This window comes from Larus michahellis, chromosome 21 (genome assembly GCF_964199755.1).
Source record: "Larus michahellis chromosome 21, bLarMic1.1, whole genome shotgun sequence".
Lineage (NCBI taxonomy): Eukaryota > Metazoa > Chordata > Aves > Charadriiformes > Laridae > Larus > Larus michahellis.
Window position 1 is genome coordinate 1,758,302 of NC_133916.1, and position 12,951 is coordinate 1,771,252.

General features: G+C 46.9%; 1 protein-coding gene across 7 annotated transcripts in view; it reads right to left on the bottom strand.

Moving 5' to 3' along the window:
* Window positions 1-3,821: 3,821 nt before the first annotated feature.
* CEPT1 (choline/ethanolamine phosphotransferase 1) overlaps window positions 3,822-12,951 on the bottom strand; it is a 33,654-nt gene continuing 24,524 nt past the window's right edge. For all 7 annotated transcript variants that reach the window (XM_074564286.1, XM_074564282.1, XM_074564288.1 and 4 more), the window contains exons 6-9: window positions 7,928-8,059; window positions 6,917-7,075; window positions 5,545-5,670; window positions 3,822-4,759 (exon numbers count right to left, since the gene is read on the bottom strand). In XM_074564286.1, the coding sequence (XP_074420387.1) occupies window positions 4,640-4,759; window positions 5,545-5,670; window positions 6,917-7,075; window positions 7,928-8,059 (537 nt within the window). In that variant the 3' untranslated portion in view covers window positions 3,822-4,639. The remainder of the gene's footprint in view (window positions 4,760-5,544; window positions 5,671-6,916; window positions 7,076-7,927; window positions 8,060-12,951) is intronic.

Here is a 12,951-nt window from a genome sequence, read left to right on the forward strand (position 1 = left end):
GGAAGCTGTCTGAAGAGCAGAGACCTGGTGAGAAAAGCTAAAGCTCAGTTAGAGTTAAATCTAGCCAAGGAGATCAAGAGAAACGGCAAAAATTTCTATAGGTACATTAATGGTAAGAAGACGACTAGGGAGGGTGGGGGCTCCCTCAGAAAGGAAACGGGAGAACTGGCGACAAGTGATATGGAGAAGGCCGAGGTTCTCAACGACTTCTTTTCCTCAGTCTTCACTGGCAAGGGCTCAGCCACACTCCCGGGGTCACAGAAGACAATAGCACGGGTTGGAAAGAACTGCCCATTGTAAGTGAAGATCAGGTTCGTGACCATCTGATGAACCTGAAAGTGCACAAGTCCATGGGACCTGATGGGATCCACCCGGGTACTGAGGGAACTGGCGGATGAGGTTGCTAAACCGCTCTCTATTATATTTCAAGAGTCATGGCAGTCTGGTGAAGTCCCAACTGACTGGAAAAGGAGAAACACAATCCCCATTTTCAAAAAGGGAAAGGATGAACCAGGGAACTCTAGGCCCGTCAGTCTCACCTCCGTGCCTGGTAAGGTTATGGAGCAGACCCTCCTGGAGGCGCTGCTGAGGCAGAAGAATAACAAAGAGGTGACTGGATACAATCAACACGGCTTCACCAAGGGCAAATCATGCCTGACAAACCTGGTGGCCTTCTATGAGAAGGTCACAACATCAATAGACAAGGGGAGAGCAACTGACGTCATTTACCTGGACCTGAGCAAAGCCTTTGACACTGTCCCGCATGACATCCTGGTCTCCAAGCTGATAAACTACGGCTTTGATAGACTGACAATTCAGTGGATAAAAAACTGGCTTGATGGTCACACCCAAAGAGTGGCTGTCAATGGGTCCATGTCCAGGCAGAGGCCAGTGACAAGTAGAGTTCCTCAAGGATCAGTACTGGGAACGGTCTTGTTTAACATCTTTGTCAGCAACATGGACAGTGGCGTAGAGCGCACCCTCAGCAAGTTTGCTGACGACACCAAGCTGTGTGGGGCGGCTGACACGCTGGAGGGAAGTGATGCCATCCAGAGGGACCTTGACAGGCTGGAGAGGTGGGCCCATGCCAACCTCATGAAGTTCAACAAGACCAAGTGCAAGGTCCTCCATCTGGGTCGGGGCAATCCCAAGCACCGATACAGGCTGGGCAGTGACTGGCTTGAGAGCAGCCCTGAAGAAAAGGACTTGGGGGGGCTGGTGGACGAGAGGCTCAACATGAGACGTCAGTGTGCACTAGCCATCCAGAAAGCCAATCGTATCCTGGGCTGCATCAGGAGAAGTGTGGCCAGCAGGTTGAGGGAGGTGATTCTCCCCCTCTATTCCACTCTCCTGGGACCCCACCTGGAGTACTGCCTCCAATTCTGGAGCCCCTACCACAAGAGAGATATGGACGTGCTGGAACGTGTCCAGAGAAGGGCCACGAGGATGATCAGAGGGCTGGAGCACCTCTCCTATGAGGACAGGCTGAAAGAGTTGGGGTTGTTCAGTCTGGAGAAAAGAAGGCTCCGAGGAGACCTTATAGTGGCCTACCAGTATCTTAAGGGGGCTACAAGAAAGCTGGGGAGGGACTTTTTAGGATGTTGGGTAATGGTAGGACTAGAGGGAATGGATTAAAACTAGAGATGGGACGATTCAGACGGGACATTAGGAGGAAGTCCTTCACCATGAGGGTGGTGAGACACCGGAACAGGTTGCCCAGAGGGGTGGTGGAAGCCCCACCCCTGGAAGTTTTTAAGGCCAGGCTGGACGGGGCTCTGAGCAACCTGATCTAGTGGGAGGTGTCCCTGCCCAGGGCAGGGGGGCTGCAACTAGACGACCTTTAAGGTCCCTTCCAACCCTAACAATTCTCTGATTCTATGGAAATACTGAAAGGGGGGGTGTCAGGAGAATGGGGCCAGGCTCTTCTCAGTGGTGCCTGGGGACAGGACAAGGGGCAATGGGCACAAACTGGAACACGGGAAGTTCCATCTCAACATGAGGAGGAACTTCTTTGCTGTGAGGGTGGCAGAGCCCTGGCACAGGCTGCCCAGAGAGGTGGGGGAGTCTCCGTCTCTGGAGACATCCCAAACCCCCCCTGGACGCGTTCCTGTGCCACCTGCTCTGGGTGACCCTGCTCTGGCAGGGGGTGGGACTGGGTGATCTCCAGAGGTCCCTTCCCACCCTATGATTCTATGATCTTAAACCCTGGAGAGGGAAAGCGTGATTCTCCCTGTTTGCATCTCTAGAAAACCACCTGCACTCCAGGGAGGGACTTTCCAAGTGACTGAGTTTGGCACCCACTTCATGCTGATAAACACATGGTTTGTCAGAAAGGCGACCGGCCCTCAGCACTTTAAAATCCTTCCAGTCTTTTGCCTTGCTCACCGCTTGAAGGGCAGCAGCAGAGGCTGGACTACCCAGATCAAACCTTCACCCAACCATCTAAATTCCAGTTGTATCTAAAACTGTGATACTAGACATAGCTGCCACCTTACACACTGGAGATGCTCCCAGTACCAAGGCACTTGGACCAGCACGTTTCCAGGACACCAAAAGCTGTGCCCCAGGTACATGGTCAGGATGCAGGAGCCAAACTCTGCCTCCAGCTTCAGCCTGGCAGGGACCCTTCGGGATCCCCCAACACAACCCCGCAGGGCCAGGTCCCTCAGCTGCACTTGCCATAAAATAGCTGCTCATAAGCATGCAAATGCCTGGGAGTTGAAGGGCAAAGCCTACAGAACTTTCCTCCTCATCCTGAAGAAGTTCCTCCTTTCCCCAGCACCCCAGTCCTCACGCGTTACCTCCAGTTCAACTTGTTGGAACAGCATCGCCCCACGTGAAGGAACCAAAATCCTTCCAAACCGAGAAAACACAAGACAGAGCACGTCCACACACCAAACACTCAGCTGGAGCAGGCAACATCTCAGTTCCACTTCCTGCGACATCGCAAACATCCTCACAGAGACAAAACTCTTCAACAACTAGACCGGAGCCACACTCCTCCTCTGTTCTCTCCGGCCCAGGCAGCCCCACGTCTTGGGGAGATGGACCTCCCTGTCCCCGACAGCCTGACACCGGCACTGTCCCAGGCAGGTCTGTACCCCAGAAGGGGTTTAAAACCTCTCCAGTCACTGAAGGAACTGAATTTTCTCTCCACTTCCTGAGCATGTTTTCTAATCGCTAGGGTATCACAGGAAATACATCTCACCGCTTCCCGTGACCAAGGGGGGTTTTGATTTATTGTTGTCAGGGTTTTTTTCTGTTTTGATGTTTTTAAAGTTAGCTCTGCTTAATTCCTTCAAAGAAGGGACACATGCAGCCATCTACAGGAACTGCTATGGCTCAGTACAGAGGCATTTTCCTACCGTCTTGAGTGAGATGCTCCATGGTCAGAGGGGAAGGATTTCAGCCACCATGTTCCTACCGTTCCCCACCGACTGTCTCCCATGTGGCTCCTCGATGGCCAGGGCAGATCCCGCTCTGCAGAAGCTCCCTTTGCTCCGCACAGCAAGCCTGGGCACTTTCTTCAGGGCCTGAAGTTCCCTCAGTGCCAGGGTGAGCGGCACACATTGCAGCACTTCACTACCCTGCGATTAAACCCTCCGTTAAATCTAACTCAGCCTCCCCGGTGCAGTTCACCACATTTAAAATGGTATTAAAACACCAGCACACCCCCAACTTACCGCACGATCTAGCAGAGAGATCCTGGAATTACACCACGACACACACAAAGGCATTAGAAAACTGCTTTCTAAATAGCAGGCAGCATTGTACTTCCCAGGGCTAAGCAGGACAGAGCAACACACACATCTGAAAACAACTGTTGCTCTCAGAATTCTTCTTTATTAAGAGCAGAAAGAAAATTTTGCTTAAGTTTCATACATAAAAAAGTAAACAGTAAAATTTTCTCTTCATAGTCTTTCCACTGAAGAAAACTGAGAAATAAGTTGTCTTTTTAGATAATGTTTATTTAAAAAAATAAAATTAATTGACAAAGATACCACACTATTTTGCATGCCGGCCATCCCTTCCGCTTGCAGAACCCTGTTCAACGCATTAGTCTTTAGCAAGAAACCGCTTTATCAGCAATGCATAAGCAAAAGAACCACATCGGTCTGGACTCAAACCTTGACAGCTGCTTCAGCTACACAAGCTAGTGCGATATCTCTGTTTTTACCAGCTCAGGTCTTTAGTAAATAAATTTCAAGTGGACACTAAACAAGTATTTCACTAAGAGATGATGAAATATTAAAATTAAAAGCAAGTCGTATTGCAGCTGTAATTATACTACATTAGAAACTTCAGTTGTTGGGGATCCATTCACCATATATAGATTATTTTGTAATCAAGGTAATTACAAAGACAGAGCATTACTCCCTGCATGCTTTCCCGGGCTTTGAACCGACAGAGATGACTACATGTAGAGTTGACTAGGGTGTACTTGGAACTCACTCTCTCAGGCAGGAGACTAGTTAAGGAGTGTTACTGATAACAAAGAATAAGAGTTATACAACATTGATTATTATAAATTACGTTGTTCTTATCTGCTTTTTGCCTTAGTCTCCTACATATCTTCACATCTGTTCGTGTAGAAAAACCAACTCTTTCTCATTTCTCCTTACGGTGACTCCCCGTTTTACTAATGGTGATTAGAATGCGTGGAGGAGGACTTGATTCGGAATACGTGGATGTGCAGATGGGCAGCGATCTGGTTGCACACACTGACACAGTATCGAAGCAAATCAAAGAGAGAAAAGATCTGCCAAGGGGAAAAAAAAAAAAAGAGACACACGTTTAGATCTATGTTTTCACAGAATATAACACAAGACTGTAACACCACCTGTGTCCTTCAGAATAAGAGCACTGGCATCTTCTTTTCAAGAATTAAATCTCGAACTCTGCAGGAATAATCACTCCGAGAAGAAAGGCAGTTTCTAGACACGCTGGCCTTTCTTCCAGCTTTGTAAGAATACAGGCTCTTAATTCTAGACTCACAGAAAGGAAAACAGTTACAGGAACGATACAGACACTGTGAAATGCCCCATTAACTCTGAACGGTGATAACCACACAGAAAAATATCCATTTTACTAAAAGGTTAACACTGCGTTTTGGTAGATAACACTCGAGTGCTTGATGAGCACAGATGAGCTTAGCTTAAGATATTTTTTCCTAATAGGCGCTGCTAGTAATGACAGCCGTACGTGCTTTCAAGAGCTTCAAGCACAGCCATACTCCACTTGCACCGCGCATAATATATTCCCTTGCTAACAAGGCTTCAACCCAAACCTTCAAAATATTCTACTCTAAGCTTTGAACATTCGCTACATTGCTTTAAAGCTGTTCAAACTATGCGCCGAGCAAACCGTGTTTACCTCTGTTTGCATAACCTCTATTTAAAATTCCAGTCAGCAAAGTAGGTTCCCAGTCCCATCCATCACCCTCTGGGTGAGTCAGCTGGGCTCAACCCACACAAACCAGCATTTGTGGAAGAGCACGGCAATGCCCGCGACGATTACCGACAGGCAGAGCAAGCCCACACTTACCAGGGCGATCCAGAGTACAATGTACTCATCAATAAAGCTGTTAAAATACTGGTCCAGAAACAACAGCGCTGGGCCTATGAACGCTGTGTCGTGCAGGTGCATTTCGCTTTTGGTCATGTGTGCAACCTACGTTAAAAAAAAAATAAAAAAGGAAGTTTAAGAAATAAACATACACCCAGCCAAGGTAGAGTGATTTCAGAATAGACAAAGCCAAAAAAGTTACAGTTCGAGCCACATTACCGTAAAATCAGCGCGTATCAGTGGCCTAATATATTAAGTGGCAGCAGCAATACTGTTTCAGCCATGAAAGTCTAGAGCTACAGCAGGTGCAAGGTTTGCAGAGAAGTCTCTTTCCTTAGAACAAAGAACACAGCTACAGGAAAAACACCTAACGCATTTGCCAGCCCACAAACTTTTTCCTCCTGCCACAAACAACACAGTAAAATGGAAGTCGACTGGTAAATTTTAAAGTTTAGTTGAGCCTGGAAACAAAAACTCACGGCTGCTACAACTCCAAAAAAATCAGAGAGACACTAGTGTTCATCTCACTCCACTTACCAGCTCCCATCCCATAACGATCACCGCCTCCCTCGGGTTACCAATTTGGTGATCAAGTCTTTTTGTGTCCAAGTGTGACCTTCCCACCCCCCCGCCCCGCTGTGCACAGAGGTTGTCCTACACCACATCCCCGCTTTCGCCGCGGAGTGACCTGGTCTTGGTAAGAAATAACTCGCAATGGAAGAGAAGTTTACGTCCAACGCCGATCCAGTTCAGGTGGCAACGCAACATAGGCCTGCAGAACCGAGACGGCGTGGGGCAGCGGTTCTTTAATCCCTCATTCACTCTGTCCAACAGGGGCTCCTCTCCCCACAGCGTTGCCATCTGTTCCCCGGTACACACCTGTTTAATTTTAACCACTATTTCTCTCCAATTGTTTAAGTTAAACCCTGAGCAGCCGTTCCAAACCTCAGCAGCTCTGTCACCTTCTCTCCTTTCCCAAACTTCCCTCCCCTCTGCATCCTGGGGGGATTTTCTGCCGCCTCTGTTCCAGCCCAGCTCATCACACGTGTGCAAACACACTTGTGAAAGTGTGAATAACCAGCCGGGGAAGGAGAAGAAACGGAACCCGGGCAACTGTCAGCTCTACTGGCACTGACTGAGTAGCCACGGCATTAGCTTGAGGTTCACCTCTCCTCTTTTCGCAGCAGCAAGGCTCCCCTGCACCTCCAAGCTACTGAGAGTAAAGCACAACTATCACTTCAGTACACAAACAGGTGGCAAGACAGTCCATGGACTCACCAGAAAAACTTGAACATCTAGAAAAAAAATTTCACTACAATAACGAGAAACTTAAAGGTTCTGGGACACTTACCACTAGTTTATTTGTTATCTTCGCCGATACAAAACCAAAAGTAAGTATGTATAAGCAGGGGTGCCTCTCAAAGAGCTGCACGGCAGATTTCTTGTAGATCATTGCGGCTAACGCGATCACTGACCCAATATGAAGAAAAGGTGAAAGGACGCTCGTTCCCTACAGCGAGATAAGGTTAAAGCATCAGGTTAACAACACGTGCACATCGCAAAGAAACCTCAAGCAGCCAAACACTCGCCCGGTATGCAACGCATGGTTTCTAACTAAAATCACATTAAAAACACATCTTTCTGAACACCGGTACTAACAGGAACAAAGTGCGGTGAAACTCGAGCGAGCACGAGCTGAGAACGTGGTTGAACCTGTCTTGTGCTGGGGGAGAAAATAAGGCTTTAGGCAGCAAGAAGCGCACGGTTTGATGCCTGTCACACAGGCAGGGGTGACAAGCTTTACCTATCACTTTTTCTGTGCCAGCTAGAAAGCAACTAAACCAACATTTTAAGTAGCAAATAATTATTAGGCCAGTAGAGAACTGGTTTTTGGAAAACTCCCGGGGCTCCAGAATCAATCATCAGCTCCTCTGAAACAGAAGGTCCTTGTGCAGATACCCCCACCTCTACTTTTCCACTGGTAGTAAGAACAGTTCAGGTCTCTCAGAAGGATTAAAGCCATAACCAATCTTCTTGAACTTCCATCGGAATGAATTTTTGCACTGGCCTTTTCTATGAACTCCTTGGCGGGGCGTGTATCTGCATAACCTGTTTTACACGCTTAATTCAAAAGCAAATATCAAAGTACCACGAGCATTTTTAATCACTCAAAAATTTTAAAACTCTTGACTCATAAAGCTAATATTCTTCTGCACACAATATTGACTTGTTTTGCCCCAGCCAGCAAGGAACCGAAAGGAAAACATTTCACACGTAGGAGGTATTATGTGAAACAAAAACTGAACGCATGGCTGAAAAGCCACAGAGCGCTGAAGAGTAACCAGCAGAACAAGGTACTTACTGCTATAGTGGATCCGTTTTTGCCAACTCCCCCTGTGAAGATTACACCAAAGTAGTTTGTACAGGAGAAAATGGTTCCTGCGACAGTACAGAGCGCCGGGAATATTTTCACCTGAATATTCAGTATTGGAATCTTCATGGAAGAGAGACAAGAAGTTAAAACACGCACAGGCAAACCGAAATTGGGCTTAAATACTTCTGGTGCACTCAAACACTCCACTTTCCAACGCCACATTTGCTTTTCTTTCTCTGCTGTACAGAGATTTAAATTTCTACAAGGCATAGAGAAATATGTATTTTTCCCAATAATCCTTCCATCAAGCTTCCGATGAAGTTAGGCTTATCTTCAGTTCCCTGAAAAGCGCAGTGAAAAGCAGAACGTGGACAGAAACCAAGAGCTTGCTAGCTGAACCACCCAGCTATCACGCGGAAGAGAAGTCTCTGAAGCTGGCCGTAAAACTCACAGCTGCAGCCCAAGATCAAACTGGGCAACGCAAGAGCCATTGGAGAGGATTAAACAAAGCCCCTGAAGAAAGCGGGCACCACCTTATGGGCAAGCCAAGGGAAGCAAACAGAGATCAGACAAGTCATCTCCGAGCCACCGAGCCCAGGAGAGCAAGCGATGGGGTTGCTAAAGAAGTGAAAAAGTACAGGCAGCTTTGAAAGAAAGGCTTCATTCTGTAACAGCAGGGTTTCAAGCAGAACAGAAGAAACTAGAAATGAAGAAGAAAGTTCAAAATAAGCCACAGGAAATACGTTATGGTAGCAAGCGTTTAAGAGAGAACTACCCAAAACTTCCAAGACCTTATCCATACAACTACTAAAAATCTTCACGGGCTCTTAACGCAGGAACTGAAGTCACAGCACTTGGCTGAATAAACACACTTGGCTCCCCACCAGCAAGGAGTCCAGCTGCATAGAGAAACCCAAATGAGGTCAAGTTGTTTCTATTTTTCTTCAATTACACTCTCAGCATAGCTTTCAGCAGGTAAAGATCATTAGCTTTCTATCGAGTTCAATAACTTCATCTCTCGATCTTTTGAGGGCACAATTAAGAGGCAGAGCCAGCTTTAACTCTTCAAGCCTTGCTCTTGGGCGGCCTGAGGAGCGCCCAGATCACCTCTCCAGCTCGCTGCCCTGCAGCTGCCGGCCGGCCGGCACGGTTTCGTGACACTCCGACATATTTCTCCCTTGCTCAGGCTGCACTGTAAAGTCAAAAAAAAACCCAAAACATTTTCTGACAGTGAAGAAAGAATAACGACAAGTAAACAAAAGGCACACGTTGCCACAGAGTGGAGTGCTAACTGTGATCATTCACTAATGTCATTAGGACTTGTGTCCTATATACAGGGCTTACGTCCTCATACAGGACTTCTGAAGGTCCCTCCTCAGTCTTATAAAGGGAGGTACCTGTGCTGCCCTCTGCTTCGAAAATGGTACCTTGGTATTTAAAGAATGGGGTGAATTTGCTCTTCTACAGGAAAAAGAAAATAACGTCGAGCTCCATACGGGAGTCAAAAGACATTAAGCCTGACATTTCCCAAAACCAAGGGGAGGCTGCAGGAAAAAAAAAAAAACCACACCCAGGAACTCCCAACTGCTCCTAACACATCTGAGAAAGATGGAAAGGCAAAAGGATGAGACCGCGCTGTTGTAATATCCTTAACAACACTCTCCTTTTTGCTTCCACTGAGAGCTGCACCAGTGGTAGGTATTAGACTGCACTTAACAGGCAGAAATTATTAATGGGAAACAACGCTACATACAGAAATTTGACAGAGGAAAGTCAAAGGAGAGGCATAAAAAGGCAGCACCGGCTAAATTGCTTCGCATACGAAATGGAAACAGCGAGGCCAAAAGCTGGAAGCAGCAAAGGCCAGCAAACAGCATGGAGAGGGGGGGAATGAAAAAAAAAAAAAAAAAGGTGAGTAGAGGGAGAGAGGGAGCTGTGCTCAGAAATCTTCCTACAAAATGGCATTGCGGCCCCAGACTTTTTAATAAGAGGACACTACAAGGCAAGCTACAAGACTTCTTCATCCGGTATTCCATCTATCACTACGGTCCATGCAATTACTCTGACCCTGCCGGGAATTGCCCAGCTTTCACCAGAAGTCAGATGCACGCAGAACTTCACAAGACTACGTCAGTAACGCAGAGATGTTTCACAAGCCAGATCTGCTGCAGGTAAATGATGTTTTCTATTAAACCCTTTGAGGTCGATTACCAGAGAAAGGCTAAACTGCACAGAAAGCTTCTCAATACAGGTACATCCTGGTAAAGGGAGCATTCCAAATTTTGTCTGGAAAAAAACATGCACATTAATGAAAGCAAGCGGCAGCAGGCAAAGAATGGATTAACGAGTTCTTGCCAGAGCCTGGATTAAAGCAAGCCTGGAATTATTTGCTAGAAAATTCATATCAGGCCTCCAGACTAGATGCCAGAGTTTTGTGCAGCACGAGGGCCACGAAGATGATCCGAGGGCTGGAGCCCCTCTGCTGTGGGGACAGGCTGAGAGAGCTGGGGGGGTTCAGCCTGGAGAAGAGAAGGCTCCGGGGAGACCTTCCAGCCCCTTCCAGTCCCTAAAGGGGCTCCAGGAAAGCTGGGGAGGGACTCTGGAGCAGGGAGGGGAGCCATGGGACGAAGGGGAATGGTTTTAAACTGAAAGAGGGGAGATTTAGACTGGATATCAAGAAGAAATTCCTTGCTGTGAGGGTGGTGAGCCCCCAGCCCAGGTTGCCCAGAGAAGCTGTGGCTGCCCCATCCCTGGAGGGGTTCAAGGCCAGGTTGGCCGGGGCTTGGAGCAACCTGGGCTGGTGGGAGGTGTCCCTGCCCAGGGCAGGGGGTTGGAACCGGATGATCTTTAAGGTCCCTTCCAACCTGAACCGTTCCATGAGCCCATGAATTGGGATTTTTTTTTTTTTTTCTAAATAAATAATTAGGAAGCAGTCAGGAGAAGAGCAGAGCTAAGGGCTCAGGGAAGCAGCAGTGAAGAGCTTAGAAGAGACTACGCATCCACAGGTTGCCACGGGCACTCCCGGCAACTCCTCCTGGCCGGCTCCTAGTCCCACAGACCACCGTCAGCTGGGCAAGTCCCAGCCCTTCTCCCAGTGCTGGAGCCCTGCTGTAGGCACGGACACTTCATCCACATCTGCAAGAAGAACAACAACTCACAGCAGGCCAAAACCCAGCTTACTCTACATTCATGAAGTGTTTATGCTCTTAAAGATTACGGTGCAGAATAAAACTCAAGCAATCACAGCGCTTTTCTCACTTCAAACTGAAAAAAAACCAAACCAACCCCTCTGCGTAATCACCGCATCAAACAAGCTGTACCTACGCTTGCTCACTTTACTCACATTTTCCAAACGCAGATCGCAGCTGCAGTCGTACTCACCATCCACCAGAAATTACCGCGCTCCAGGAGCCTCGCGGAACAGCATTTTAACACGCTTTAAAGAGAATCTACGCTGCCAGAAAGAAGGAAGCCACTACAGGCACACACCATTTCCCGGAAAAAAAAGAAAGCTAATGAAAGCAACAATTGACAAAATACACAATTCTGCATTTAGCCCATTCAGATTGTTTTGCTTTTTGCACGTTAGCATCAGAAAGTGGAACGTTTGAGTGTACAACCACATTTTATTCCATTATTCCCCCCCCCCCCCCCCCAATAGAAACAAACCAAAAAAACCAAACCACCAATGTTGCTGTCACATAAAACAACTGAAGGACTGAGGGGTGGAAAGGAGGGGTTGTGCGATATGTTTTGCTCTGCAAGTAGTAAATAACATTTCCCTCGAAACAAACACAAAATCTCACAAGTTGAATGAGAAAAAGGAAAATCCTTAATTGTCACGGGAAACCTGATGGAGTTTTGTTCTCCGGAGAAATGCCACCATTAGTCCAACACGGGACTTCAAAATAGTTTAATCTTTTGGGAGCGGACTTAGCCAGACGCTGCTGCATCACGGGGCTTTTAACAGATTTCAAGGTTTCGCTGAAAAGGGTTATTTAATAGGTTATTTAAAAGGGTTATTTGAGTTATTTAATACCACAAGGGAACAATTTCTAAGCTCGCATAAGCATGACCTCGCACTGAATTGTGCCGGAGGTTGCTGTGGCAGCATTTTCTCCCCCTTTTTCAAAAAGGGAAAAAGGAAACTGAGAACACGAACCGGGAAATCCCTGTTTGTAACGCCGAACAGCAGCTGCACAGGGATGGTGCCACGCTCATCTCTCTGGAAAAGTTTGGCACCAGTACACTGACTTGTAACCTCATTTTTTTTTTTTTTTTTTAGAATTAGTTCTGTCCCCACTCATTCTCTTTCCATGGTATTTACTTTGCAGTTTACATCATTAATCGGGGGGGGGGATGCTGGGGTTTTAAAGCCTGAAAGCAGGTGTAGCAGAATTGGGGTAGCCAAGGTTAGCTCCTTTTTCTAGATATTCTCCGCAGTGTTAGAGAGTTCATTTCTCTAATTATATGAAGCAGATTAGAAAATCATCAAGTTGTTTCAGTAATTTTTGACCATCTCTTGGTTTTATTGCAAATCAAGATTTCTTTATCCACCTTAAGAATTGGGTTTATCAAGTCCACAAACAAGATCAATACTCGGGAAGGAAAAACCCTCCAGGATATCGATGCTTCAGATGTTATTTCTGGCAATTTGTTTTTATTTCTGTACACATGTATACGCTTTCCTCTGGACAAAGCTATTTTGATAGCCCAACGTGGCTTCGGTAATGCAAATATAAAGTCAATTTATGACAGCTGCCATAAACTGCCAGCTGAGCCTAGGTAACATCTGCAGGATCTATATGCAGCCAGCCCATGGCAGTCAGCTTACTTAATTAGGATGATCTTAATTTATAAAAAAAAAAGTGACAATTTCCACCCTCCCCCCCCCGCCCCCTAAAGATAAGAGCCACATTCAGGGCAAATTATCTACTGCTGGTCACCAACTGCTCTCCAAAAGTTTCCCCCATATCCTCAATCCCATCTAGCACTTAGCATTCCTCCGCTGC